The sequence below is a fragment of the Mobula hypostoma genome, chromosome 20, assembly GCF_963921235.1.
Source record: "Mobula hypostoma chromosome 20, sMobHyp1.1, whole genome shotgun sequence".
Classification (NCBI taxonomy): domain Eukaryota; kingdom Metazoa; phylum Chordata; class Chondrichthyes; order Myliobatiformes; family Myliobatidae; genus Mobula; species Mobula hypostoma.
In genome coordinates this window covers 43,645,282-43,672,194 of record NC_086116.1, presented here as the reverse complement: position 1 = coordinate 43,672,194, position 26,913 = coordinate 43,645,282, and the positions used below count along the sequence as shown (strand labels likewise).

Here is a 26,913-nt window from a genome sequence, read left to right as displayed (position 1 = left end):
AACCATGTGATAAAGGATCTTGCCCCGAAATATTGTCTGTCCTTTCCTGTCCACAGATGCTGCCTGACCTGCTGGGTCCCTCCAGCATTTTGTGGATGTACCAGCCGGAGTTTCCCTCTCCACAGATGCTGCCTGACCTGTTGAACATCCCCCACATATTTCCGATTTACTTAAGCTGCCCTCATTTTAATGCGCTCTCGGGAATTACAAAACACCAGCTGGAGAAATTGGTTTCTCTTCCTCTTTTTGACCTGCTTTCAGTTTTGCTATTATGGAAGCAGCTGTTCTTTTGTAAATGACCTTTTGCTCACAGAACAATAATCAACTGAACTTAGTTTTGATAGTCCTGGTGAAGGATCTCAGTCCAAAATGGAGGCTCTTTATAGCTCTCCATAGATGCTGCCCGATCTGCTGAGTTCCTTCAACATTTTGTGTGTGTCCTGCAGATTTGCAGCATCTGCAGAATCTCGAGTTTTCATTGGGTCTAGCTTTGCATTTGTTGACGTTTTACCTGGCGCGGAGGTGAGAAGCCAAGAAACAAGCAGTGATTCTGTACCTGTTGTTCACTCTCTATCTGGGCCAAGGCCTCAGCCATCATCTTCTGATTCACCCCGCACAGGTTGGCCACTTTGTTCTGACACTTGTGGTGGACGTTCATTCCACATTCTGTCAGAGAGAAGAGCAAACAGCAATCAGGGCTATCGTGTTAACCACACCGGTACAGGGCAAGGGCTGCTCACTAAGACGTTCTGCTCTACTGGAACTTTAAGACAATCCACAGGAGTTAGAAGCAACTGTTGGACGTCTATTGCCATACTGGTCTTCAGCTGTACCAAGTGCCTCTACTACCTCAGAGGCTAAGGAAGTTCAGCATGTCCCCATTGACCCTCACCAAATTTAATCAATGCCCCATAGACTCCACCATCCCCAGATGCACCACAGCTTGGTATGGAAACTGCACAGAGCCGTGTACACAGCCCAGTCCACCATAGGAATCGGTCTACGGACTCTGTCTATGCTACTCCCCTATGTTGGGAAAGCTGCCGATATAATTAAAGACCCCATCCACCCCAGACATTTTCTGTTCTTCTCTTTCTCATTGGGCAGAAGATAAAAAAGCCTGAAAGCATTTACCACTAGGCTGAAGAATGGCATGTGTCCCGCTGTTATAAGCCTATTGAATGGTTCTCCAGTACAATGAGATGAACTCTTGACCTCACAAACTACCTCTTCATAATCTTGCACCTTATTGCCTGCCTGCACTGCACTTTCTCTGTAACACTTCATTCTGCATCCTGTTATTACTTTACCCTTGTACTACCTCAATGTGCTGATGTGATGAGGGGATCTGCAAGGATGGCATGCAAAACAAAGATTTTCACTGTATGTCAGAATCAGATTTAATATCACAGACATGCCGTGAAATTCGTTAACTTTAACGGCAGCAGTACAATGAAATACATGATAAATATAGAGAAAAATACTGAATTACAGTTGTATATTAAATAGGTAAGTTAAAATAAGTTGTTGCGTAAAAAAAATAAGTAGTGAGGTGGTGTTCATGGGTTCAATGTCCATTTAGAAATCAGATGGCAGAAGGGAAGAAGCTGTTCCTGAATCTCTGAGTGTGTTCCTTCAGGCTTCTGTAATAATCCAACCAAATACCCAGCTCCCAATGTTCTGTTTAGTTAACTTCTATGAAACTGCATTTCCAAGTTCACAATAAAGAGAGGGCACACTCACACTCGATTAGTGCTGGTGATAAAAGACCAAGTTTCCCACTTTCCATAAACCTTAAACTTGAACATGATGTGAACTGGAGCTTGTTTATTTCTGTTACATGCACTGAGATACAGTGAAGAACTCTGGGCTGCATACATTCAGACAGATTACGTCGTATGTTCATTCCTAAAGCCAATATAGATCAGTGGCAGATATGGGAGGGGAAATGGTAGACGGGGGTTAATCCAGGCAAGTGTGAAGTGTACATTGGGAGATCAAATACACACTGTTTATGGCAAAATGTAGTCATGTACAGAAAGATTTTAGGGTCCATATCCATAGCTCCCTGAAAATGCCTACACAGGAGGCAAAGAAGGTGTTTGGCATGCTTGATTTTAACCAGCTTTATAAAGGTCTGCTTAGGTTGTATCTTAAGTATTGTATTCAGTTTTCGTTGCTCAGAAGGATGTGGAGGCTTTGGAAAGGGTGTAGAAATGTTTTACTAGGATGCTGCCTGGATTAGAAGGTATGTACTATAACAGGAGGTTGGACAAACTTGGGTTTGTTTTCTCTGGAGCAGCAGAGGCCTAGGGGAGACCTGATAAAAGTTCGCAAGATTATGAGACGCATACACAAAAGTTGATAGCCAGTAGTTTTTCCCTGGGTTGTAATGTCTAATACTAAAGGGTATGCCTTTAAGGTAAGGGGGGGAAATTCAAAGGAGATGTGTAGGTCAGTTGCATCTTTTAAACACAGAGTGGTGGGTGTCTGGAATATGCTGCCTGCGGTGGTGGTGAAGTCAAACATGATAAAAGTGTTTATGAGGCTCCTGGCGAGGCACATGAAGAGTGGGATATGGACATAGAACGGATTAATTTCATGAGTCATTTAATTGCTATTAAGTTAGTTCAGCAGGGCATTGTGAACTGAAGGGCCTGTTTTTATGTTGTACTGTTCTATTCTCTGTTTTAAGGCTTATGTTTGACCCTGGTGTCTCCATGACACACAGTCCACCCAGCTCACTGTAAATGGCCAACAAAACTGGGATAATCTGGCTCCCTGTCTCCTGGAATTTTGCTTCAACTAACACTGCCTCACTTCAAAGGGACCTTGATAATCTTCGTGTGCTCCAGGCTCTTCTTTCATGAGAGACAATTACACAACCAGCTGGCCAGTGAGGTAAATTCACCTGCCCATTGCTCCAATCCACTGCAAAGCTGGGCAAGAAATAGCAAAGGGAAACACAAAGAAAGATCTCCTGCCATCTAGTTCTCAATGCTCGATCCTTAAAAAAACGTAAGACATAGGAGCAGAATTAGGCCACATGGCTCATTGAGTCTGCTCCACCATTCAATCAGGGCTGATTCATTCTCCTTTTCAATCTCATTCTCCTGCCTTCTCTCCATAACCTTCGACTTCCTGACTTACCAAGAACCTATCAACCTCTGCTTTAAATAGATCCAATGACCTGGCCTCCATAGTCATCTGTGGCAATGAATTCCAGACTCCACAAATTCCTTCTCATCCCTGTTCTAAATAGACATCTCTCTACTCTAAGGCTGTGTGTTCTGGCTCTAGACCCGCCCATTATTGGAAACATCCTCTCCACATGCACTCTTTAAGCCTTTCAATATTCAATAGTGTTCAGTGAGATCCCCCCCCCCCCCATTCATCTGAACTTCAGCGAGTACATTTCGGCACGAAAGGTTTCATAGGAACGCTCTACATTAGCGGGGGAAATATGGGACAAGGGCTGTCCCATATATGGACAAATCAATTTCGCCCAATATACGGGAAGTCCCGGCAAATACAGGACAGTTGGCAACCCTTGAACAGTTCAAGTTCAACAGTGCGTGACAGGGAATGAGGAAAGGTGCAGCTGACTCATATCGTTTCCTCACGGCCCGGTAGCACATGCTTTGGGGACTTTGGTGGTTGGGGACTGCTGCTGTATACTGTCTAAACCTATATGTCTGTGATGCTACTGCAAGTCTGTCATTGTAACTGTACTTGCGCACACAACAATGAACTGGACCTTGCCATTGGCATTGCTCAGTGACCTATGCTGCCCCTCAGCTAAGCCGAGGCTCAATTTAAAGATCTTCGGCCATCTTTTCAAATCTCTCACTGGTTTGTCATCACTTACCTCCACACCTTCAGAAACCTGGGCATTTGTGATTCAGGGGTAAAATCTTCACCTGCTACATGGGAGACACGAGTTCAATTCCCAGCCAATGCAATAGGACTTCTTTTGAATTTGCACTTCATTGTTTACCTGTACGTACTGCACTTTCTCTGTAGCTATTACACTTCATTCTGCATTTACCTTGTTCTAGCTCAATGCACAGCTCATCTGTATGAACAATATGCAAGGCAAGCTTTTCACTGTATCTTGGGACATGTGACAATAATAAGACCATAAGACATAGGAGCAGAATTAGGCCATTCAGCCCATCGAGTATGCTCTGCCATTCCATCATGCCTGATCCTGGATCACAGTCAACCCCATACACCTGCCTTCTCCCCATATGCTTTGAAGCCCAGACCAATCTGGAAATGATCAACTTCCACCTTAAATATACCCACGGACTTGGCCTCCACTGCAGTCTATGGCAGAGCATTCCACAGATTTACTACTCCCTGGCTAAAAAAAATTCTTCCTTACCTCTGTTCTAAAGGGTTGCCCCTCAATTTTGAAGCTGTGCCTTCTAGTTCTGGATACCCCCACAATAGGAAAACATACTTTCCACATTCACCCTATCTAGTCATTTCAACATTCGGTAGATTTCAATGAGATCCCCCGCATTCTTCTAAATTCCAGTGAGTGTAGGGCCAAACACTCCTCATATGTTAACCCCCTTCATTCCTGAAATCATCCTCATGAACCTCTTCTGGACAGTCTCCAATGACAACACATCCTTTCTGAGATATGGGGCCCAAAACGGTTGACAATACTCTCAGTGTGGCCTGACTAGTGTCTTATAAAGGCTCAGCATTACAGAATACCTCTCCAGAACTTGCCGCTCTCTCCCCTTTTCCCAACCAGGATTCCCCTTCCCACTCTCAGTCAGGAATAGAGAGCCACATCAGAATCAGATTTATCACTCACATACGTTATGATTTTTTTTGCAGCAATTGCTATTGTACTGTGCAAAAGCCTTTGGCTCTCTTGCATGAGATGAACCAGTACCCATAATAAACCAATATTAGTAGCTTTCATCACACAGAAGATATAAAAGCCTGAAAACATATTATCACCGGGCTCAAGGACAGATTCTATCACTGTATAAGATTATTGAACAATCCCCTAGTATGATAAGATGGACCCTTGACCTCACAATCTACCTCACTGTGATCTTGCAGCACCTGACTGCTTATATGTACTGCACTTTCTCTGCAGTTGTTACACTTTATTATTGTTTTAGAACGTAGAACGCTACAGCACAGTAAAGGCTTTTCAACCCACGATGTTGAAATAGGTTAAAAGGTCAGCACAATAAGGCCTCCTACATAGCCCTGCATTTTTCTATCATCCATGTGCCTGAGTTTCTTCAATGTTCCTAATTTATCAGCCTCTACCATCACCCCCGGCAGGGCATTCCAAGCACCCACTATTCTCTGTGTAAAAACCTACCTCTGATATCCCCTCTATGCTTTCCTTCAATCACCTCAAAATTATGCCCCCCCCCCGGGTATTAGCTATTACACTCTGGGAAAGAGTCTGGCTATCCACTCTATCTATGCCTCTTACCATCTTGTACATCTCTATCACATCACCTCTTATCCTCCTTCACTCCAAAAGGAAAAGCCCTAGCTTACTTTTACCTTGTTTGACCTCAGTGTACTGTGTAATGATCTGACCTGTATGACCAATATACAAGACAAGCTATCCCACAGTTCCTTGAGTCATGTGACCATGGTAAACCAATTCCAATTTCAATTCTTCTGGCGTGTCTGTCTAATTCTGGCTTCATTATTTCTTTAATATCAATGGTTTGCCACCTGTGCCTGAGTCTTAAGCTCTGAATTCTCTCCCTAAACCATTCCACTTCTCTTTTCTGCATCTTGGCAACCTTAAGACTTCCTTCTGCCACAATAATATCACCCTGCCTTGCCGTTAACTCCGTTATATGTCAAGTTCCTGTTAAAGGTAGCTGTGAAGGAGAAGCTGGAAGCAGCAGAGGAAAAATTCCCAGTGGATCGCAGATAGGAAGCGAGGTGTTCAAGGCGTGACCTGTGCATTTACCTTCGCACTTTAACCCTTGCCTTGCAAGGCCCCAGAGTAGTGTTCCACAGTGCTCACAGAAGGTGGGGCTCTTGTAGTTGTAGACTTTAAACCTGTGTGGCATGTCAATTTTAAACCTCTCCTTGTGAAACTGGAAGGCAAAGGAAAATATTGGCGGTTAGTGAAAAGCCCTGATGAGAGAACATGAGCTGAACATAAAGTGGAACGTTTCACAGATAGATAAGGACAAGATAATTTTTTGGGCTTCTACGGCTGACTCAAGCGGTTGCGTTAGCTACCAAAAACACGGTAGAGTCATTGGAAATACTGAGCTGTCTTATAAAGGTTGATTTGACAATCCTAACACGAGTTAAAGCTTCCACTGCCAAATGTCACGGACTGTTAATTGAGAAAATACTTTCCAACCACTCGAACAATCTAGTTCCACTCCCACAAGCTAAATACTGCCAATCTCAATTGCTGCAGAAAGAAAACACCAAGTGTAATGAAAATCTGCATGAGAGGGAGAAAGTCCTGAGAACCCTTAGTGGGTCAACATGAGCAGACAATACTTCAAGCTGATGAACCTAACCTCCCTTGTTTATAAATTAAATCTGCAATGCAGTGACCTTCCAATTCTGCCTATTAATCTGCTAACTGTGAGTCAACGACAGAGTTTACTGACTTGGAATAATGCGCCTGTCTACATCAATGGTGTTGACATTGAGAGGGCTAAGAGCTTTAAGTTCCTTGGAGTGAACTTCACTGATAGTCTGTGATGACCAAGAAAGCTCACTAATGTCTCTACTAAAGAAATTCAGTGTGTCCCCATTGATCCTTACCAATTTTTTTATCAATTCACCAGAGAAAAGCATCCAACAAGTCACCTCGTTGCAGATGAATCTGAAGAGTGTTGTGGACACAGCTCAGCACGTCTTAGGAACCAATCTCCACTCTATGGACTCTGTCTATACTTCTTGCTGCCTCAGAAAAGCAGCCAGCATAATCAAAGATCCCATCCACCCCAGACATTCCCTCATCTCCCCTGTCCCATTGGGCAGAAGATACAGAAGCTTGAAAGCATGTACCACTAGACTCAAGAACACCTTCTATCTCACTGTTTTTAGACTCTTGAATGGAGCTGTTGTATGATGAGATGAACTCTTGCCCTCACACCCTCCCTTGTTATGATCTTGCACTTTATTGTTAACCTGCACTGCATTTTCTCTGAAGCTGTTACACTTTTCTCTGCTTTGTTGTAGTTTTACCTTGTTCTACCTCAGCGCAGAGAGGGAAACTCTGATTTCAAACATCCACTGCCTTGCGGCCATACCCACTCATGGGAGAGGCTTCGGGAGTAAACCCTGAGGACAAACCCGGAGCTGGAGTCTCTAAGGCAGTCCGATGTTACCTTCAACCTCGTTCTGGCAACTCTTGTGACGACACTGGTGCCAAGCTGTATCGGCCCTTTCCCTTCCCTTGGACAGCATCGGTGTGGTGGAGAGGGGAGACTTGCAGCATGGACAACTGCCGGTCTTCCATACAACCTTGCTCAGGCCTGAACCCTGGCGAGGACACTCCAGACTTTCCAGGTGCAGATCCACCGTCTCGCGAGACTAATGGATGCCACCACCTCAATGTGTAATGATATGATCTTATGAGTAATATACAGGACAAACTTTTCACTGTATCTTGGTACAGGCAACAATAATAAAACAATACTAGTACCAATACCACCCCCGACAGTGGGTTCCAGGCACCCACCACTCTGTGTAAAAAACCTACCCCTGACATCTTCCCTAAACTCTCCTCCACCCAGCTTGAAAGGGTATCCTCTGGTATTAGCCATTGTCTGCCCGGTAGTCCAACCTATCGATACACGTCTATCAAGTCCACTCCCTCCTCCTTCACTCCAAAAAGCTCCCTCAACCTTTTCTTTTGTTTCTTTGTTTGTTTTGTGTTACATAAAGTGCAGTGACCATGAGACAAAGGAGCAGAATTAGGCCATTTGGCCCATTGAGTCTGCTCCACCATTCCACCCCCTGATCTTTGTTCTAAAACAGGGGTTCACAACCTTTCCTTATGCAGTGGACGAAGGGGTCCATGGATTTCAGGTTGGAAGCCTCTGTTCCAAAGGGACGCCCTCGTTCTATACTGAAACTGTGAGCTGAAGGCTTCCAGTTTAATTGCATTTTGCTGGGTCAGTGTGGGGACCAAGTCTGAATGAACATGATAAAAGAACACCCTTTCGAACAGCCTCATTCAGCTCCACTGTCACAAGGATCGCCACAGAAAATCTTTCCCACCAAATGCAATAAGCATATATAACAGTTCATCTCTGTGCGACAGGAGAACACAAATCATAGTACAATAGCCTCTGTTTTATTATTTCGTACATTATTATTGCATATTGGTAAATTATTGTGTAAGTTATTATTTTGTACTTTATTATTTAATATTGTTATTATTATATTTACTATTAAATTTAGTATTATTTTTGCTAATTGTGTTTTTAAATGTTGCTGCTTGGGATCCCACGGGATAGATAAAGTATTTATTATTATTAATTCACATCAGCTTTGAGAAATAATTCCTGGTTAATGCTAACATGTAGGGATGTGTGTGCGTGTGTGTGTGTGTGTGTGCGTGCGTGCTGCATGGGTGCTCCCTATTGGGCACGCTACGTTGGTGCCAGAATGTGTGCGCTGCCCCAGCGCATCAGATTGTTAATGCAAAGGACACATTTCACTGTCTGCGTTAATGTACATGTGATAAATAAATGAACTCAAATCTGAATTTGAATCTGGATCCTCCGGTTTCATCCCTCATCTCAAAAGCATATGAGTTAACAAGCTAACTGGCTGCTTGAAATTGTCGTAGTGTGTCAGACAGTGGTAGATTCTGGGGGATAGGAGCATGGACAGATCAGTGTAGGATTAGAGTAAATTGGGGATCAATAGTTAGTGGTCCGTTTTTCTATGACTGTTTAGCTTAAACTCCAGGAAAAATACATCCCTTCATTATGCCTTGCCAATTGTAACGTACAACACTTTCTCACAGCTGTTCTGGGGCTGAGTTTGAATACGTACAATTGTCTCCCTACTGTTCACAGCAGACCCTGTGCACTTGGCGATGATCTTATCAATGCACTTTTTGTGAATCGCAGCATTGCACTCTGGAAGGTAAAAGGAAGGTGGAATTAGACAAGCAAATCACTATCCAAATCTTTCCTGGAAATGCTTGGAAGCTGAAAGCAACTTACGTCTGCACTGGTATCCTTGTTTATTCAGCCCCCTGAAAGAAACAAGAATAGGTAGATTTTAACCTGTCAGTACTTAAACCACAAAAAATCAGGACCAGGAATAGGGTGCTTGGATCTTCAAGCCTATCCCACCATTTGATACCAATCACAATCTAGTCCAGGCCTCAGTTCTAAATTGCTGCCAATCCACTGATCTTTCAAAATAAGAGCATGTCAAAGGAGCAGAATTAGGCCATTTGGCCCATCGAGTCTGCTCTGCCATTTTATCATGGCTTGTTTATTATTCCCTTCAACCTCATTCTCCTACTTTTTTCCTGTAACCTTTGATACTTGCTGATCAAGAAATAAACCAATATACCAATGACCTGGCCTCCACAGCCATCGATGCCAATGAATTCCAGAAATTCACCACCCTTTGGCTAAAGAAACATCATCTACCTCCTCTTTAAATCCCTCTCATGATCTAGACTCCGCAACCCTCCGGGGTAAACAATTCCAGAGATTCACCACCCTCCGTGAGTGAAGCTCATAGAACTGAATTAATACAGCACAGGACCAGGCACTTCTTTCCACAATGTTCAGCCATAGTAATTAAATGGTAAACTAAACTAATCTCTTGTCCACATCGCTCGCTTCCAAAATTCATGGGTGGCACGGCAGCGTATTGGTTCGAGTAACGCCATCACAACACCAGCGACCCGGGTTCAATTCTGCTGCTCTCTATAAGGAGTCTGTACATTATCCCCATGACAACATGGGTGCTCTGGTTTCTTCCCACATTCCAAAGGGTTAGTAGGTTAATTGGTCACAGGATTGCAATTGGGCAATGCGGTCTTGTTGGGCCGCAAGAGCCTGCTAACATGCTCTCTCTCTAAAATAGAAATAAAATTAAATTAAATTAAATGTGCCTGTATAGGAGCCCCTTCAATGCCTCAATTACATTTGCCTTCATTACCATCCCAGGTACTCACCCTTCTCTGTGTAAAAAACAACCTGCCCTGCACACCTTTGAATGTATCCCCTCTCACCTTCAACACATGCCTTCCAGTATAAGTATTTTGATCCTGTGGAAAAGACACTGGCCATCTTCTATACCTATACCTCTCATAGCTTATAAACTTCTATAATGTTTCCCTATAAGTTCTTGTTCTCCTTAGTTTTAAACGACTCCCTCCTTAACATGCAACAATGTCCCCTCCTTCGAGACTCTTACACTGGTGAATACATCTCAAGATCAACCCTGCCAAGCCCCCACCCTCTTCAGCTGGCCCCGTGAGCTTAAACCAACCTCTGCCCCTTTTACACCAATCAACAGGAAAGTGAATTGCCGCGTTTACGATGTAGCGTAAGTGAAAGCGGTGTACCAAACAAACTCATGGCAGACGGAGCAGAAGGTGGGCTGCGGGAAGAAGGTGGCGATGAACTCGTGACACTTGACGTTGTGAACTTTGGCCTGTTTGATGGCTCCCCTTCGTTGGCGCAGGGCGAACAAGCCTTCAGTTTCACCTTCCCCATTCTCCTTGTTTTCTGTTGGGAGAAACAGACACAGTGTCACACCACCAGCTTCAGGAACAGGTATTACTCGTCAACCAGAACCAGAGGGGAAAACTGCACTCAACCCAACACCAAACTCACTTTTAAGGACTCTACGATTCATGTTCTCAATATTTATTACTTTAAAATTATTTATTCATTATTAGGTTCCTCACGGTTGTCAAGGTTGTCTTAGCCGGGGGGAGGGGGGTGGGTAAATGAGCTCCCACTACCCTATTAGATGCTTCCAATGGCGTGCGTCTCATTAGCCTCTGATAACCAAATTCAGCTCTTGACTTCATGTGTGGCTTAGTTACTAAGCCCGGCAGAACCGTTTCTACTGAGAGGAGAAGGGACAAAGCCAGATCACTGGAGCCTTAACACCAGTTGCTCTGGACAGATGGGGCTCGTCAGCTGAGGTTATCATCTACGGGCAGGAAGACTCTGATCTCAAACCTCCAATGCTTTGCAGCTACGCCTACTCATGGGGAAGGCTTTGGGAGTAAACCTGGAGGAAGATCCGGTGCTGGAGTCTCAAAAAGTTCTACGTTGAGTTCAATGATGACTGGCAAATCCTGCCGTGCCTCTGGTGCCAAACTGTTTTGGTGTTTTGTTAAATTCATCAGCTACATGGAGAGGGTGCATGGGCAACAGCTTGTTCTCTATATCCTACTGCCCTGGCTTGCCTATACAGAGACAACCAGGATACAACATTCAATGGTTGGCCTTGACCAATGGAAGCTTCTTTTATTATTATCTTTTACTATTTTTTTCTTGCCTTTGCATTTGCATAGTTTGCTGTCTTTTGCACAATGGTTGCTTGTATTTGTTCTGTGTCTTTTCATTGATTCTATTGTGTTTTTTTCCCCGTATTTACTGTGATCGCCCACAAAAAAAATGAATCAGGGCGACATACACACACTTTGATAACAAATTTACTTTGAACTTTGAGAGCTGGAGGTTGGGTTTTGGAGGCAACTATGTACCGTAAGACTATAACCACAAAGGAGCAGAACTAGGCCATTCAGAACACCGAGTCACCACCACCATTCAGTCATGGTTGATTCATTATTCCTCTCAACCCCATTCTCCCCAGAACCTCTGACTAATCAGGAACCTATCAATTTCTGCTTTAAGTATACCCAATGACTCAGCCTCCATAGCCGTCTGTAGCAATGAATTCCACAAATATACTACCCACTGGCTAAAGAAATTCCTTCTGATCTCTGTTCTAAAGTGGTGCCCTTCTGTTCTCTGGTTTTAGACTCCCCCACCATACGAAGCATCTCCTTCATGTCCACTCTATCTAGAGGGTGATATTGCACCCTCCCCTCCGTGCCAGCCAACCTTCCCCTCAGTGATAATTACACACAGTCAACAGCGGGAATCAGGCCACCGGGAAAGCTGGTACTCCAAAGCAGAAAGTGCAATGTTCAAAGTAAAACTTATTATCAAAGTACCCATATGTTATCGTATACTATCTTAAGACCATAAGACCATAAGACAAAGGAGCAGAAGTCGGCCATTCGGCCCATCGAGTCTGTTCCACCATTTTACCATGAACTGATCCATTCTCCCATTTAGTTGCACTCCCCCACCTTCTCACCATAACCTTTGATGCCCTGGTTACTCAGATACCTATCAATCTCTGCCTTAAATATACCCAATGACTTGGCCTCCACTGCCACCCGTGGCAACAAATTCCATAGATTCACCACCCTCTGGCTAAAAATCTTGAGATTCATTTTCTTGCAGACAAATAAAAACAATACAATTTACAAAAAACTGAAGACCGATAAACAACATTCTGCCATTACACTCAAAGCTGGAAGAACACAGCGAGTCAGGCAGCATCATGGGAGTGAAATGAACAGTCGACACTTAAGAGTCAAGACTTTTCATTCCATGCCATCTTTTTGCAGTTACTACAGGGCAAGAGGTACAGAAGCCTGAAGTCCCACACCACCAGGTTCAACAACAGCTACTTCCCTTCAACCATTCTCTTTTTGAACCAACTGGTACAACTTTAATCACTACAGTTTCGCAACACTTTGACCACTTTGAACTAAAATGGACTTTGTTTTCTCTTTGTCTAATTGTTTCCTCATGTAAAAATTGTGTTTTATTTTTGTTCTGTGTGCTGCCTATATGTCCCTGTAATAATGCTGTACGCAAGGTTTCAATTGCACGTGTGCAGACATGTACTTGTGCACATGACAACGGTGGCTCTGAAGCGTAGTGGTTAGTGACACACCCTACAGCACCAGCTGTAAGATCGGGATTCAATTTTCACTGCCGTCTGTAAGGAGTTTGTACGTCCTCCCCGTGACTGTGTGGGTTTCCTCTGGGTGCTCTGGTTTCCTCCCACAGGTTCCTTTTAATTCTTTCCTGCTACCAAAGCCTATGCCTCATTGTTTTGGTCTTCCCCACCCTGGGTAAAAATAGTTACCACTCACCTTGCCTGTGGGTAAGATGAATTTCAGGGTTGAATACTGCATACGCAGTTTGATACTAAACGAATTTTGAATCTTTGAATCTATGCTCATCATATTTTAAAACTTTTCTACAATATGACCCCTCATTCTCTGAAGTTCTAAGGAAGAAAAACCCAGCCTGGTCAACCTCTTTGTATAACTCAGGCCCTCGAGTCCCAGAAACATCCTCGTAAATCTTCTCTGCACTCTTTCCAGTTTAATCACATCTTTCCTTTAAAAGAGTGACCAAAACTCTCCATAGTATTCTGTGTACGTAAACTTTACAAGTTACATAGAACATAGAACATAGGAAACCATAGAAAAACTACAGCATAGGAACAGGCCCTTTGGCCTGCAATGTTGTGCTGAAATTGCTGAAAAATTAAATCAAACACACCCAAAAATGAATCCCACCCTACCTATACAATGTCCCTATCCCTCCTCTTCCTCACATTCATGTGCCTACCTAAATGTCTCTTAAAAGCCTCTAATGTATTTGCCTCCACCACCATACCAGCCAGCACATTCCAGGTATCCACCATTCTAGGGTTGCCAGCATAGTGGATGCCTGAGAGTTGATCTACCTGCCAAGAGACGAGGGATTTCACTGACAAGTAAATGCAAATCAAAAGTAAATGCAGATGCTGGAAGTCTAAGATATAAGCAGAAAATGCTGGACATACTCAGTAGGTGATGATATGCCTGTGGCAAGATGTGGCCTGACTTGGTGAGTGTTTTTATTTCAGCTATAAGATTAGAATGGGGACACAGGAGCCTGTTCTCCTTGGAGCAAAGGAGGGGTGACCGCATGGGTCCTATTGCCCCACTCTAACCCCGTAACCTGCAACTCCTCATTTCTCCCATTTGTTTGAGAGAAGCAGAGGTTTACAGTTTTGGGCAAAAGATACCAAGGATAAATTTTATTCACCATATACTGTCTAATGTATTTGCCTCCACCACTATACATGTTTTAGCAATTTGCTCAGTGTGTTGGTCAGGGCAGGACATGCAACAAAAAAGCAAGAACATTAAACAATTATAAAGAATAATTATACAAGTTGGAGGTTAAACTACAAATATGGAATAAAATGTGCATAAATACATAAATCCCAGCATGTATTTGCATTGTAAACAGCATTATAAAAAGAGCTTTAAGGTGTTTATTGTGCAATGATGGGGGTAGTAGACAGAGGGGGCGGAGTGGGGGGCTAACCAGAATGATTGATCAGATTAACTGCCTGAGAGAAGAAAATTATAAGATGGTGTTAAGCTTTTGTTTTAACAGCCCTATAGCATTTTTTGGAAAAAAAGTTTGCAAAATGGGTAGTCTCAACAATGACTTCCATGTCCTGGCCACATACAAGTCCCTGTAGCGATGGTAGACTGCAGCCAATGATCTGTGCTGCTGGCCTGACAGTTCGCTGTAATTTTCGTGTATATTGAGAGGAAACCAATGGCTGATGTGAGGATGCTCTCTATGATGGCACCAGGGTGGTCTGGGGAAGACCAAATTTTACCAGCTGCCAAGGATATCGGTCGGGAATGAGAAATTCACTGCAGACTCTCAGAAGCAATCAGAAGGAAAATGGAGAGGTAATAAGTTCTGGGTCTCTATGAATAGATCAAGGAAAGGGATTGTTCTTCCAGGAGTAACACACAAAGTCCTGGAGGAACTCAGCAAGCCAGGAAGGAAATGGACAGTCAATGTTTCAGGTTGAGTCCCTTATCTGGACTGAAAGATAGAGGGGAGATAGCCAGTATAAGGAGATAAATTGGCTTATTAATTTCACATGACCCAAGGTACAGTGAAAAACTGGTCTTGCATACCATTCATACAAATCAATTCAATCTAATAGTGCCTCACGGCAGCACAGAGCAAAGCAATAACAGAATCTTAGAACCAGAATTAGAATCAGCCTTATTATCACTGGTCTATGTCGTGAAGTTTGTTGCTTTGGGGCAGGAGTACAGCACAATACATAAAAAATACTGTGAGTTACAACAAGAAATATATATTTTAAAAAGTAGTGCAAAAAGAGAGGTAGCGTTCATGGATTCCTGAACCATTCAAAAATCTGATGGAGGAGAGAAAGAAGCTGTCTCTAAAACATTAAATGCAGAATGGCGTGTCTGAGTTACAGAGACAATAAGGTGCAAGGTCGCAACAAGGGAGACCATGAGGTCAACGTCCATTTTATCATATTAGGTGGAGCAAGAGCTGGCAGGTGAAAGGTGAATCTGGGTGGGGGGGATGCGATAGGCAGGTGAGGGGGAGGGAGAGTGGGAATGGCGTCAGAGCTGGGAGATGAGAAGGGGTCAAGAATGAACCTGGATCACTGGTACTGTAAGGCAGCAGTTCTACTAATGGCACTACCGCGTGGCAGAGTTTAGCAATTAAATTAACCCCCTTTTGCAAAATGTATTCAAGTATTCTAGGAATCTCATTGGAAGTAGTTAGTTAGTGGCGGAGGGAGGAAACATTTAGAACCCCTCCTTCCACAGCCACAGACGGAGAGCTATTCCACTCTGATCCCACTTTCCAGCTGACGAAACGTTAACACGCTTGAGACACGCGCAAAATCCCTGTCATTCTCACCCATTCTGCTCCGAGCCAACTTCGGATCCAGCACCATTTTCCCTCGGATCTCACTGGATTTAGTTTCAGTGTCCACTCTGCCAGTGTGCTTTTATCCTGAGGCCTGGCTTGCTGAGATTCATTTGCATTACATCAGACATCCAAACGGCAATTTTTCCTTTTGAAGCATAATTGCCTCTCTTTCTTTGTATTAGGGAGGAAGCAAGGATTCTAGAATTATTGAATACAGGACTGTGGAGGTATGCACAGATTGTGGCTCTGTTACCATAGCAACCAGATGGCTTAAATTACTTGAAATGTTGGCAATTTAAGGGAGCTTTCTGGCATACACTTAAAATAAATGGCACTCTGGGTAATTTGTGATGTTTTGAAGGGCCAACGCTAATTTACTTGGTAAATTAAATGCTGCTTCTATTTGGTTTAGAGGCCTTGGTGCTGATCTTTCACCCCATAACTGCAAACCGCAGGTTGTATCAGGACTCCTGGGCGGAGAAAGGTGATATTGCTGATTTTGGCCCTAGGAAAGAGTCAAGTTATGAAGTGCGGCTATTGTTAGAATGGGAGCGTTTATGATTCAAAGGCTTCAGCTGAGAGGATTCAGGAGGTCACAAAAATCTCATGCAGAAGTAGTAGTTCAAAGTTCATAGCAACTTTATTATCAAGGTACGTATGTCACCATATACTCCCCTGAGATTCATTTTCTTGCAGGCATTCACAGAATAAAGGAATACAACAGACTCAATGAAAAACTGCACACAAAGACTGACAAATAACCAATATGCAAAAGAAGACCTTTTCTGCAAATGCAGACAAACAAATAATACCGAGAATGAGTTTTAGAGTCCTTGAAAATGAGTCTGCGAGTCTGTAGGTTGTGGGGTCAGTTCAGAGTTGAGGCGAGTGAGGTTATCCACCCTGAAGGGGTTCAGTCACAAGGCAAGGACAGATGAGAATGAGATGAGATATCAGTCCGAATGGTCATTCCATCGATGCTTTCAATGCCTGTTCTCCGATATAACATCGGCAGACACTGTAACTCAGCTGACACAGAGAACCAGCAGGGAAGTTCATTTGTCCATAAGACACAGAAGCAATATTAGGCCATTCTGCTCATCGCGTCTGCTGGGCCATTCAATCACAGCTCATTTCTTATCTCTCTCAACCCCATTCTCCTACCTTTGACACTCTTCCTAATCAAAAACCTATCACCCTCTGCTTTAAGTATATCCAATGACTTGACCTCAACAGCCCTCTGTGGCAGTGAATCCCACAGATTCCCCATCCTCTGGCTAAAGAAATTCCTTCTTATCTCTGTTCATTCACTGTGTGTTGTCCTCTCCAGGGTGCGGAGGTTCCTGGAGAAGACGCTTTTGGTACATACTTAGATAATAAATTTGAACTTCGAACTTTGAATGTTCTCGGAGAGAGTTTTAAGGAGTTTTAGATTGGAGGCAGGAGTAGCCCAAACTAGAGGAGTTTTAGAGACTGATAAATATTGAGAATATAAATATCAAGAAGGGGCAAATAACAGAGCAGAAAATATAAAATAATTGGAAACAGTGAGCTGGTTACCAATCTGTTAAGTGGAAAAAAAGGTGTTAATGAAGGGCTCTAACAAAACAGAAATGTCAAGTGTGCGTGGACCAGCCGTGTAAAGACAAAAAATTTACAATCTGAAGGAAACTTTCATAGGCAAATTCTCCGAAAGGTGCAAGGAACTATTTGTGATGCATCAGTAACACTCTCTCAGAACAGAGCAATTCAAAAAATGTTTTTATGGACAAGGCTTTATTAAAGTGTGAAGACAGGTCATTCAAATGCTCAAAGTAAATTTATTAAGTATATGTCATAATATACGAAGCTGAGATTCATTTTCTTGCAGGCATTCATAGTAGAACAAAGAAACAAAATAGAATCAGTCCAAAGTAAAATTTATTATCAGAGTACATACAACCCTGATTTCTTTTTCTGCGGGCATACTTAGCAAATCTATGAACAGTACACTGTAAACATCAAGAAATTTAAACTGTAAACAAACTGTGCAAATGCAGGTATAAATAAATAGCAAAAAAATGAGCATGAAATAACAACATAACAGAATCCTTAAATGAGTGTAGTTATCCCCTTTTAGTTAAGAGCCTGATGGTTGAGGGGTAGTAACTGTTCTTGAACCTGGTGCTGCAAGTCCCGAGGCACCTGTACCTTCTACCTGATGGCAGTAGTGAGAAAAGAGCATGGCCTGGGTGGTGAGGATCTTTGACGATGGACGCTGCTTTTCTACGGCAACATTTCATGTAGATGTGCTCAGTGGCTGGGAAGGTTTTACCCGTGACGTACTGGGCCAAATTCACTACCTTTTGTAGGATTTTCTGCGCAAAGGCATTGTTGTTCCCATACCAGGCCGTAATGCAGACAGTCAGTACACTTTCCACCACACATCTGTAGAAGTTTGCCAAGGTTTTCGATGACATGTTGAACCTCCACAGACTCCTGAGGGAGTAGAGGTGCTGTTGTGCTTTCTTTGTAATTATATTGAGATGATGGGCCCAGGACAGGTCCTCTGAGATGGTGACACCCGGGAATTTAAAGTTACTGACCCTCTCTACCTCTGATCCTCCGATGATTACTGGCTCATGGACCTCTGGTTTTCCTCCCCTGAAGTCTAAAATCAGTTCTTATTGACATTAACTGAGAGGTTGTTGTTATTTTACTACTCAGCCAAGTTTTCAATCTCCATCCTGTATGCTGATTCATCATCCCTTTGATACTGTCCACAACAGTGGTGTTGTCAGCACACTTGTATGTGGTGTTGGAGCTGTACTTAGCCACATGGTCATAGGTAAAAAAATCAATGAAAACCCGTAGACAACAGGACGGACAAACAACCAGTGTGCAAAAGACAAGAAACTGTGCAGATACAAAAAGAAAAGAACAAACAAAATAATAATAAATAAATATCGAGAACATGAGATAAAGAGTCCTTGAAAGTGAGTCCATAGGTTGTTGGAATAGTTCAGTGATGCGATGAGTGAAGTCGAGGGAAGTTGAGGGAAGTCATCGACAAATGCAGGCACTTCATAGTTAAGTTTCACTGCTGGGTGAAAGGGACATACCTGTACCAAAAGCGTCTTCTCCAGGAACCTCCGCACCCTGGAGAGGACAACACACAGAGAATGAACAGAGCTAAGGGGGAATTTCTTTAGCCAGAGGATGGGGAATCTGTGGGATTCACTGCCACAGAGGGCTGTTGAGGTCAAGTCATTGGTTACACTTAAAGCAGAGGGTGATAGGTTTTTGATTAGGAAGAGTGTCAAAGGTAGGAGAATGGGGTTGAGAGAGATAAGAAATGAGCTGTGATTGAATGGCCCAGCAGACTCGATGAGCAGAATGGCCTAATATTGCTTCTGTGTCTTATGGACAAATGAACTTCCCTGCTGGTTCTCTGTGTCAGCTGAGTTACAGTGTCTGCCGATGTTATATCGGAGAACAGGCATTGAAAGCATCGATGGAATGACCATTCAGACTGATATCTCATCTCATTCTCAGCTGTCCTTGCCTTGTGACTGAACAGATGCACAGAAGTTAAATTGGTAGTTTGGATATCAAGGATTCCATTCAGGACAGACAGATAAAAGGGTTTGGGGTTGTAGAAAAGCCGGCAGCCTTCATCCCAAGACGGCGCCGATGATATACGGTGAAGTTTCTTCAGCTCACAAAACCACTAGATATTCCTTCTCAGCTACGATCACTGCAATCTACAGCCTGTAATTTCCCTTTAAGTAACATACTTCTGAACCATCTAATCAAACTGGTGATTTTACGATCTTCTGATACTTTTTTAAAAAATTTGCATGGTTTGTCCTCATTTGCACATTGGATATTTGGCACTCTTGGTTGTTTGTGTGTTTTTTTTTGTGGATTCTGTTGAGTTTCTTTTTTTTTGTGAGTGCCTGCAAGGAAATGATTCTCAAGGTTGTATATGGTAGACATACTCTGATAATAAATTTACTTTGTGCACTGGCACGTTTTATGAGATGATAGTTAAAGTCCAAAGTACATTTGCCCCAAAATATTGTGGATGCTGCCTGACCTGTTGAGTTCCTCAAGCTTTTTCTATATTGCTTTAAATAACAGCTGTACTATGTCTCTGCTCAATCTGGAAACCAATTCTTATGACTCATTTTGACTCTTCAACTGTGCTGTGGCTTCCTGCACTTTTACAACTGCACCCTGGGCAACCTTGTGAAACAGCAATTCCTGCTCCATTGCTACACACCGGACTGGACACTTAGTTCTCCAACTTCAGGCAACATCTTCTGTGTCAGAACTGGCCATTTCTGCTAGTATATTGTGAGCAATTTTGGGCTCAGTGTCTAGGGAAAGATGTGTTGGTCTTGGAGAGGGACCCGAGGAGGTACTAAAGAATCATTCAAGGAATGAAAAGCTTTTGGTGTCTTCGGTCCTGTACTAGATGTGGTTCGGAAGAAAAAGCTCAAAGTAAATTTATTAACCATTTGCTACCTTGTGATTCATATTCTTGCAGGCATTTACAAGACAAAAATATATACAATAGAATTTACAAAAAGCTACATATACAAACAGAGAAAGACTGACAAACAACCAAGGTGCAAACTATGCAAATTAAACATAATTTTATAGCAGGATTTTGTTGAAAACTGACAGATACTGAAGGTCCTAGTTAGAGTGGATGAGGCAAGGTTGAGTTCATTAATAGGAGAATGAATTTGTGGAATTCATTGCTGCAGATGGCTGTGGAGGACAAATCACAGGTTGAAAGGTTCTTGATTGGGGGGGGGGGTTAAGGTTCCACCAGGTGTGCCAACCCTGCCCTTCCTCGGGGTGAAATTAATCCTGGAGTTCCTTTCAGAACACAGGCCTCCAATATGCAGTTTGGAGGTGGGGGGAGGGGAGGGTCCGCACTAGTTTGCTTTCACAATGCCTCACGTACGTGGTTGAGGTCAGAATCACAAAGGGGAACACGAGGGAGGGAATGAATCCATTCTCTCAAGGGGAAGCAAATAATTTTCCCAGCGTTCCAAAATTCGGCCCGGCAGCCACATTGAACTCAGCTGGGTTGTTGTGAGCACTTTAAACCCTCAGTGACCACTTCGGAATGGAAACTAGTATGGTCTTCTGCTGTTGTAGTCCATCCATTTCAAGGTTCGATGCGTTGTGCAACCAAGAGATGCTCCTGCACTCCACTGTTGTAATGCATAGCTATTTGAATCACTATTGCATTCCTGTCAGCTGGAACCAGTCTGGCCATTCTCCTCTGACCTCTTTCATTAACAAGGTATTTTCACTCACTGGACATTTTTTGGGGTTTTTTTTGCACTATTCTCTGTAAATTCTAGAAACTGTTGGGTGTGAAAATCCCAGGAGATCAGCAGATTATGAGATACTCAAACCACCCCGTCTGGCACCAACAATCATTCCACAATAAAAGTCACTTAGACCACATTTCTTCCACATTCTGGTGTTTGGGCCGAACAACAACTCAACCTCTTGACCATGTCTACGTGCTTTTAAGCGTTGACTTGCTGCCACATGATTGGCTGATTAGATTTTTGCATTAACAAACAGGTGTACAAGTGTACCTGATAAAGTGATCACTGTGTACACTAGACCCTGTGGTGAGATTTGGATTGTGAACTTCCTCCCTTATTCTCACTTCCTCCTTTTGCCTCTGGAATACAGCCCCAGACCTCGCCTGCTCGGGGAAACCCCCCCCCCCTTCTAACTGCACTGCCCATTCTCACAGCCCACAGGCTGACTCTGTCCTTACGCCTTCCCTAAACTCTTGTGCAGAGCTCCTCTCAACCCCTGCCTTACACAACATCAAAATCAAACTTAAACATTTCTCGATTTATTGTAATATGCACAAGTATCAGAATTCGAACTACAGGTGATTGGTTTAGAGCAAAATGTTTAAAGGCTATCTTCTTCACTCAGAGGATGGTGCAGGCGCAGACTTAATTGGAACATTTGACAGAAGTTTGGATGAGTGCATAAATGGGAGGGGTATTGAGAGCTATGGTCTGGGTGTGGGTAGATAGTACTAAACAGAAAAACAGGTTGGCACAGACTGGATGGGCCGAAGGGCCAGATTTTGTGCTGCAGTGCTCTATGACACTAAGTGTATCTATACACAGATGCAGCGTAAAAACCTACCTGTGGCAACTTCGCAGGCACACAGCACAGCATTCACATAAACACGTTAAATATAAATTATTCAAAAACCATACAAGAAAGAACAAGATTACAACAAGAAAAATCAAAGTCCATTGCAGTGCAAGGCGGTCATAGTGTTGCCCAACTGAGGTAGTGATTAGTGTTTTGCTGGTTGGTTTGTAAACCAGATTTGAAGGGAAGTAACTGTTCTTGAACGTGGTGATGTGGGACTTCAGGCTTCTGAGCCTCCTGTCCAATGGTAGCTGTGAGAAGAGGGCACGGTGACATTTGATAGTCGATGTTGCCTTCTTGAGGCAGTACCTCATGTGGATACTACTGACGGTGGGGAGGGATAAGATTGAGAGAGTACAGAGAAAACTTAGAAGGAAGTCGCTGGGACCCGAGGGCCTCACTTATAGGGAAAGGTTGATTAGGTCAAGACCTTATTCCCTGGAGTGTAGGAGAATGAGAGGGTACTTGATGGGAACTTCTTCATTCAGAAGGTGATAAGTGTGTGGATTGAGCTGCCAGAGGAAGTGGTAGATGCAGGTTGGATTTCAACATTAAGTTTGGGTAAGTACATGGATGGGAGGTGTATGGAGGGCTATGGTTGGGGTGTGGGCAAATGTGACCAGGCAGAATAACAGTTTGCCATGGCTGGATACTGAAGGGCACCTTTCTGTGCTGTAGCATGCTATGACTCTGCTTGAAGATGTCTCTTTGACCCACTCTGCTTTTTGAGTCCCAGCAAGCAGCAGGAACCCTTGATGTTTCGGGATGTGATACGGCACATCTTGCCCAGTACAAGTAACAACAGGAGCAGTCGCTTACCACTTTGCTCTAGGAAGTACTTCACGCTCATTAGCATTCGGCCCCGTGGCTTCAAATCCAACTATATCACAAAAAAAAATAATAAGAAGAATCAATGTGGGAAGGAAAAGATGATTAAAATATTATGCGCTTTTCACATATTTCTGCAGATTTAAAAATACCAGAGGGTAGAGAAAGGGGGGAAAGTTGAATTCTTAGCTGCTTAGGAATCTCCAAGTCCAGCCAGTTGAACTAATATCTCCTTCTGTGCCCTGTTTGCCAGAACTTTGATCTGATAAAATGCCTCAATATACTTGAAGTTACAAAGGCTGCTACATAAATAAAAAAATTGTAAAGTAAAAGACTGCAGATGATGCAAATCTGAAATAAAAACCGAATATGTTGGAAATACTCAGCAGGTCAGGCAGAGTTTGGGGAGAGAGGAGCTGAGTTAGGTCAAATGTAAGGAGACAGTACACTGTTAATGGCAAGACCCTTAACAGTGTTGATAAGCAGAGGGATCTTGTGATCCAAGCTCAGGCTCCCTGAAAGGGTGGCTAAAAAGGCTTATTGCAAGATTGCCATATGCTTTCTTAACTATTTGTTGAGCCATTGAGTTCAAAAGTCAGGAAGTTACGTTACAGATTTATAAAACTCTAGTTAGCCCACATCTGGAGTATTGCATACAGTTATGGTCACACTATAGGAAGGAAGTCGAGGCTTTCAAGAGGGTGCAGAAGAGGTTTACCAGGATGCTGCCTGGATTAGAGGCCATGTGCTATAACAAGGAGTTGGACAAACTTGGGTTGTTTTCTCTGGAGCGACGGATGCTGAGGGAAGATCTGATAGAGGCTTATATGCTCATGAGAAGAATAGATAAAGTAGACAGACAGTATCTTTTTCACAGGGTTGAAATGCCTAATACTAGATGGCATGAATTTAAGTGAGGGGGTAATCTTAAAAGAGATGTAAGGTGCAAGTCTTTTGTTTTTAAACACAGAGTGGTGGGTGCCTGGAATGTACTGCCTGGGTACTGGCAGAGGCAGAAACATTAGGGACTTTTAAGAGACATTCAGATAGGCACTGAATGTGAGGAAAATGGAGGGATATGGACTTTGTGTGGACAGAAGAGATGAGGTTAATTAGACATTTGATTGCTAATTTAATTGGTCTGGCACAACATTGTGGGCTGAAGGGCCTGTTCCTGTACACTACTGTTCGATGTTCTAACATTTCAGGTTGGTGACTTTTCATCAGAACTAGGAAAAGTTACAAGATATTGGGGTCATAGAAACACAAGGGACTGTATTTGCTGGAAATATGGAGCAACACAAACTTGCTGGAGGAACTCAATAGGCCAGACAGCATCTGTGGAGGGAAACAGACAGTTGGGTCGAGACCCTTCATCAGGACTGGAAAGAAGGGAGACAGTCGCAATAAAAGGGTGGAGAGAAGGGCTGGAGTAAGAGCTGGCAAGTGATGGGTGGATACAGGGAGGGGTGTCATAGGATCAGAATCAGGTTTAATATCACCAGCACGTGTTGTGAAATTTGTTAACTTAACAGCAGCAGTACAATGCAATACTTGATAATATAGCAAAAAGTAAAAGATATATATTTATGTTAAATAGTTAAATTAAAAATAGAGCAAAAACAGAAATAACATAAAAATAGCAAGGTAGTGTTCATGGGTTCAATGTCCCTTTAGGAATCAGATGACAGAGGGGAAGAAGCTGTTCCTGAATCTCTGAGTGTGTGCCTTCAGGCTTCTGTACCTCCTACCTGATGGTAACAGTGAGAAGAAGGCCTGCCCTGGGCGATGGTGCTCCTTAATAACGGACACCACTTTTCTCAGGCACCGCTCCTTGAAGATGTCTTGGATACTACAGGGGCTAGTACCCATGACAGAGCTGACTAATTCTTCAAGTTCTTGTAGCTTCTTTCCATCCTGTGTAGTAGCACTCTTACCTGCACCCCCCCCCCCGCCACTGTACCAGACAGTGATGCAGCCTGTCAGAATGCTCTGCATAGTATATCTGCAGAAGTTTGAGTGTTTTAGGAGAAAACCAGCATCTCCTCAAACCCTTAATGAAATATAGCTATTGTCCTGCCTGCTCTACAGTTGCATTGATATTTATCTATTTTTAATTTATTGGGACCAGGTTAGATCCCCAGAGATCTTAACACTCGAAATTGCTCACTCTCTGCACTTCTGATCCCTCTGTGAGGATTGGTTTGTGTACCGTCATCTTAACCTTCCTGAAATTCACAATCAGCTCTGAGGTCTTACTGACATTGAGTGCAAGTTGTTGCAGCAACACCACTCCACTAGCTGGCATATCTTGCTCCTTTATGCCCTCTCGTCACCACCCGAGATTCTGCCAACAATGGTTGTATCATCAGCATGTTGAAAGATGGCATTTGAGCTATACCTAGCCACACAATCATGGGCAGAGGGAGAGTGGAGCAGTGGGCTAAGCACATATCCCCGAGGTGCGCTGGTGTTGATCGTCAGTGAGGAGGAGATATTATTACTGATTTACATAGATCGTGGTCTTCTGGTTAGGAAGTTGAGGATCCAATTGCAGAGGGAGGTACATGGGAATGATGGTGTTAAATGCTGAACTATAGTCAACGAACAGCACCCTGACATGGGTGTTTGCATTGTGCGTGTGATCTAGGGCTGTGTGAAGAGCCATTGAGATTTCCTCTGCTGTTGACCTATTGCAGTGATAGGCAAATTGGAATGGATCCAGTAGGCAGGAGGAAGGCGAGAGATGGGAGGAAGTGGGAAAAATGCAAGGAGATGGGAGGGCATTGATGAAAGTGATAAAGGGCTGACGAAGATGGAATATGATAGGAGAGGACGGTGGACCATGGAATTAAAGGAAGGAGTTGAGGAAAGGAACTGGAGAGGGTTTGTGGGTGATGGGTAGATTGAGAGGGCAAGGGAGCAGAATGAGACAGGGATAATGGGGGCTGGTGGAATAAACGGGGAGGAAAAGAGAGACAGAGAGGGGTGGTTACCAGAAGTTAGAGAAACCCATGTTCAAGCTGTCAGATTGGAGACTATCCGCTTTGTTTAACAACAAATACAAAATGATAGAGGAACTCAGCAGGTCTCGCAACATCTATGGAAAAATTCAAGATTCAAGATTGTTCAATGTCATTTCTAATACTCAGATGTAAAGGAAATGAAATAATCGTTACTAAGGATCCAATGCAACACAAAAAAGCACAATATGATAAAGAACACAATAATAAAAAACCCACAATAAATATAAATAAGAAAGATAGCGTATATGCATAGATTTATTGTGCGTCTACAACGTGACACGAGGCACAGGAGTGCCCATACATAAGATGACTGACAGGAAATGATAAGGTAGTTGTGGTTGGGGCTGTGGATGGGTGGATGGGTGGATTAGCGGGTGGAGCTGTTGATCAGTCGTTCTGCTTGGGGAGAGGAATTGTTTTTGAGTCTGGTGTTATAAAGGAATAAAGAGTCGACCCTGTGGCCTGACACACTTGATCAGGACTTCTAGCACCTGCAGCATCTCCTATGTTTCTGATTGTTGAACATTGTTTAGACAATAAGGATGAGCTTGAACTTCCGGTTTCCTGTCATGCTAATTCCCCATCTCATTTCCAGTGTCATCTCCCAGCCTTTAGCCTTCAATAATATTTCAGTAAAGCCGAACATAAGCTTCAGGAGCAGATTAGTCAGGTCACAGCCCTCTCTGGAATGAAGAGCCTGTTGTATACTCTATTAACGGGTCCCTTTCGGAATGGCAGGTGGTGACCAGTGGGGTACCGCAGGGTTCAGTGCTGGGACAACAGCTGTTGCCAATATACATTAATGATTTAGATGAAGGGATTAAAAGTAACATTAGCAAATTTGCAGATGACACAAAGCTGGGTGGCAGTGTGAAATGTGAGGAGGATGTTATGAGAATGCAGGGTGACTTGGACAGGCTGGGTGAGTGGGCGGATGCATGGCAGATGCAGTTTAATGTGAGGTTATCCACTTTGGTGGTAAGAACAGGAAGGCAGATTATTATCTAAATGGAATCAAGATAGGAAAAGGGGAAGTACAATGA

At 43.3% G+C, this 26,913-nt stretch overlaps 1 protein-coding gene across 1 annotated transcript in view; it reads right to left on the bottom strand.

Moving 5' to 3' along the window:
• The window catches only part of prkcq (protein kinase C, theta), a 127,351-nt gene that overhangs the window by 29,322 nt on the left and 71,116 nt on the right, over nucleotides 1-26,913 (bottom strand). The window contains exons 4-9 of the mRNA XM_063072161.1: nucleotides 22,836-22,896; nucleotides 10,574-10,736; nucleotides 9,210-9,241; nucleotides 9,037-9,122; nucleotides 5,969-6,098; nucleotides 557-666 (exon numbers count right to left, since the gene is read on the bottom strand). Coding sequence (XP_062928231.1) covers nucleotides 557-666; nucleotides 5,969-6,098; nucleotides 9,037-9,122; nucleotides 9,210-9,241; nucleotides 10,574-10,736; nucleotides 22,836-22,896 — 582 coding nt within the window. The remainder of the gene's footprint in view (nucleotides 1-556; nucleotides 667-5,968; nucleotides 6,099-9,036; nucleotides 9,123-9,209; nucleotides 9,242-10,573; nucleotides 10,737-22,835; nucleotides 22,897-26,913) is intronic.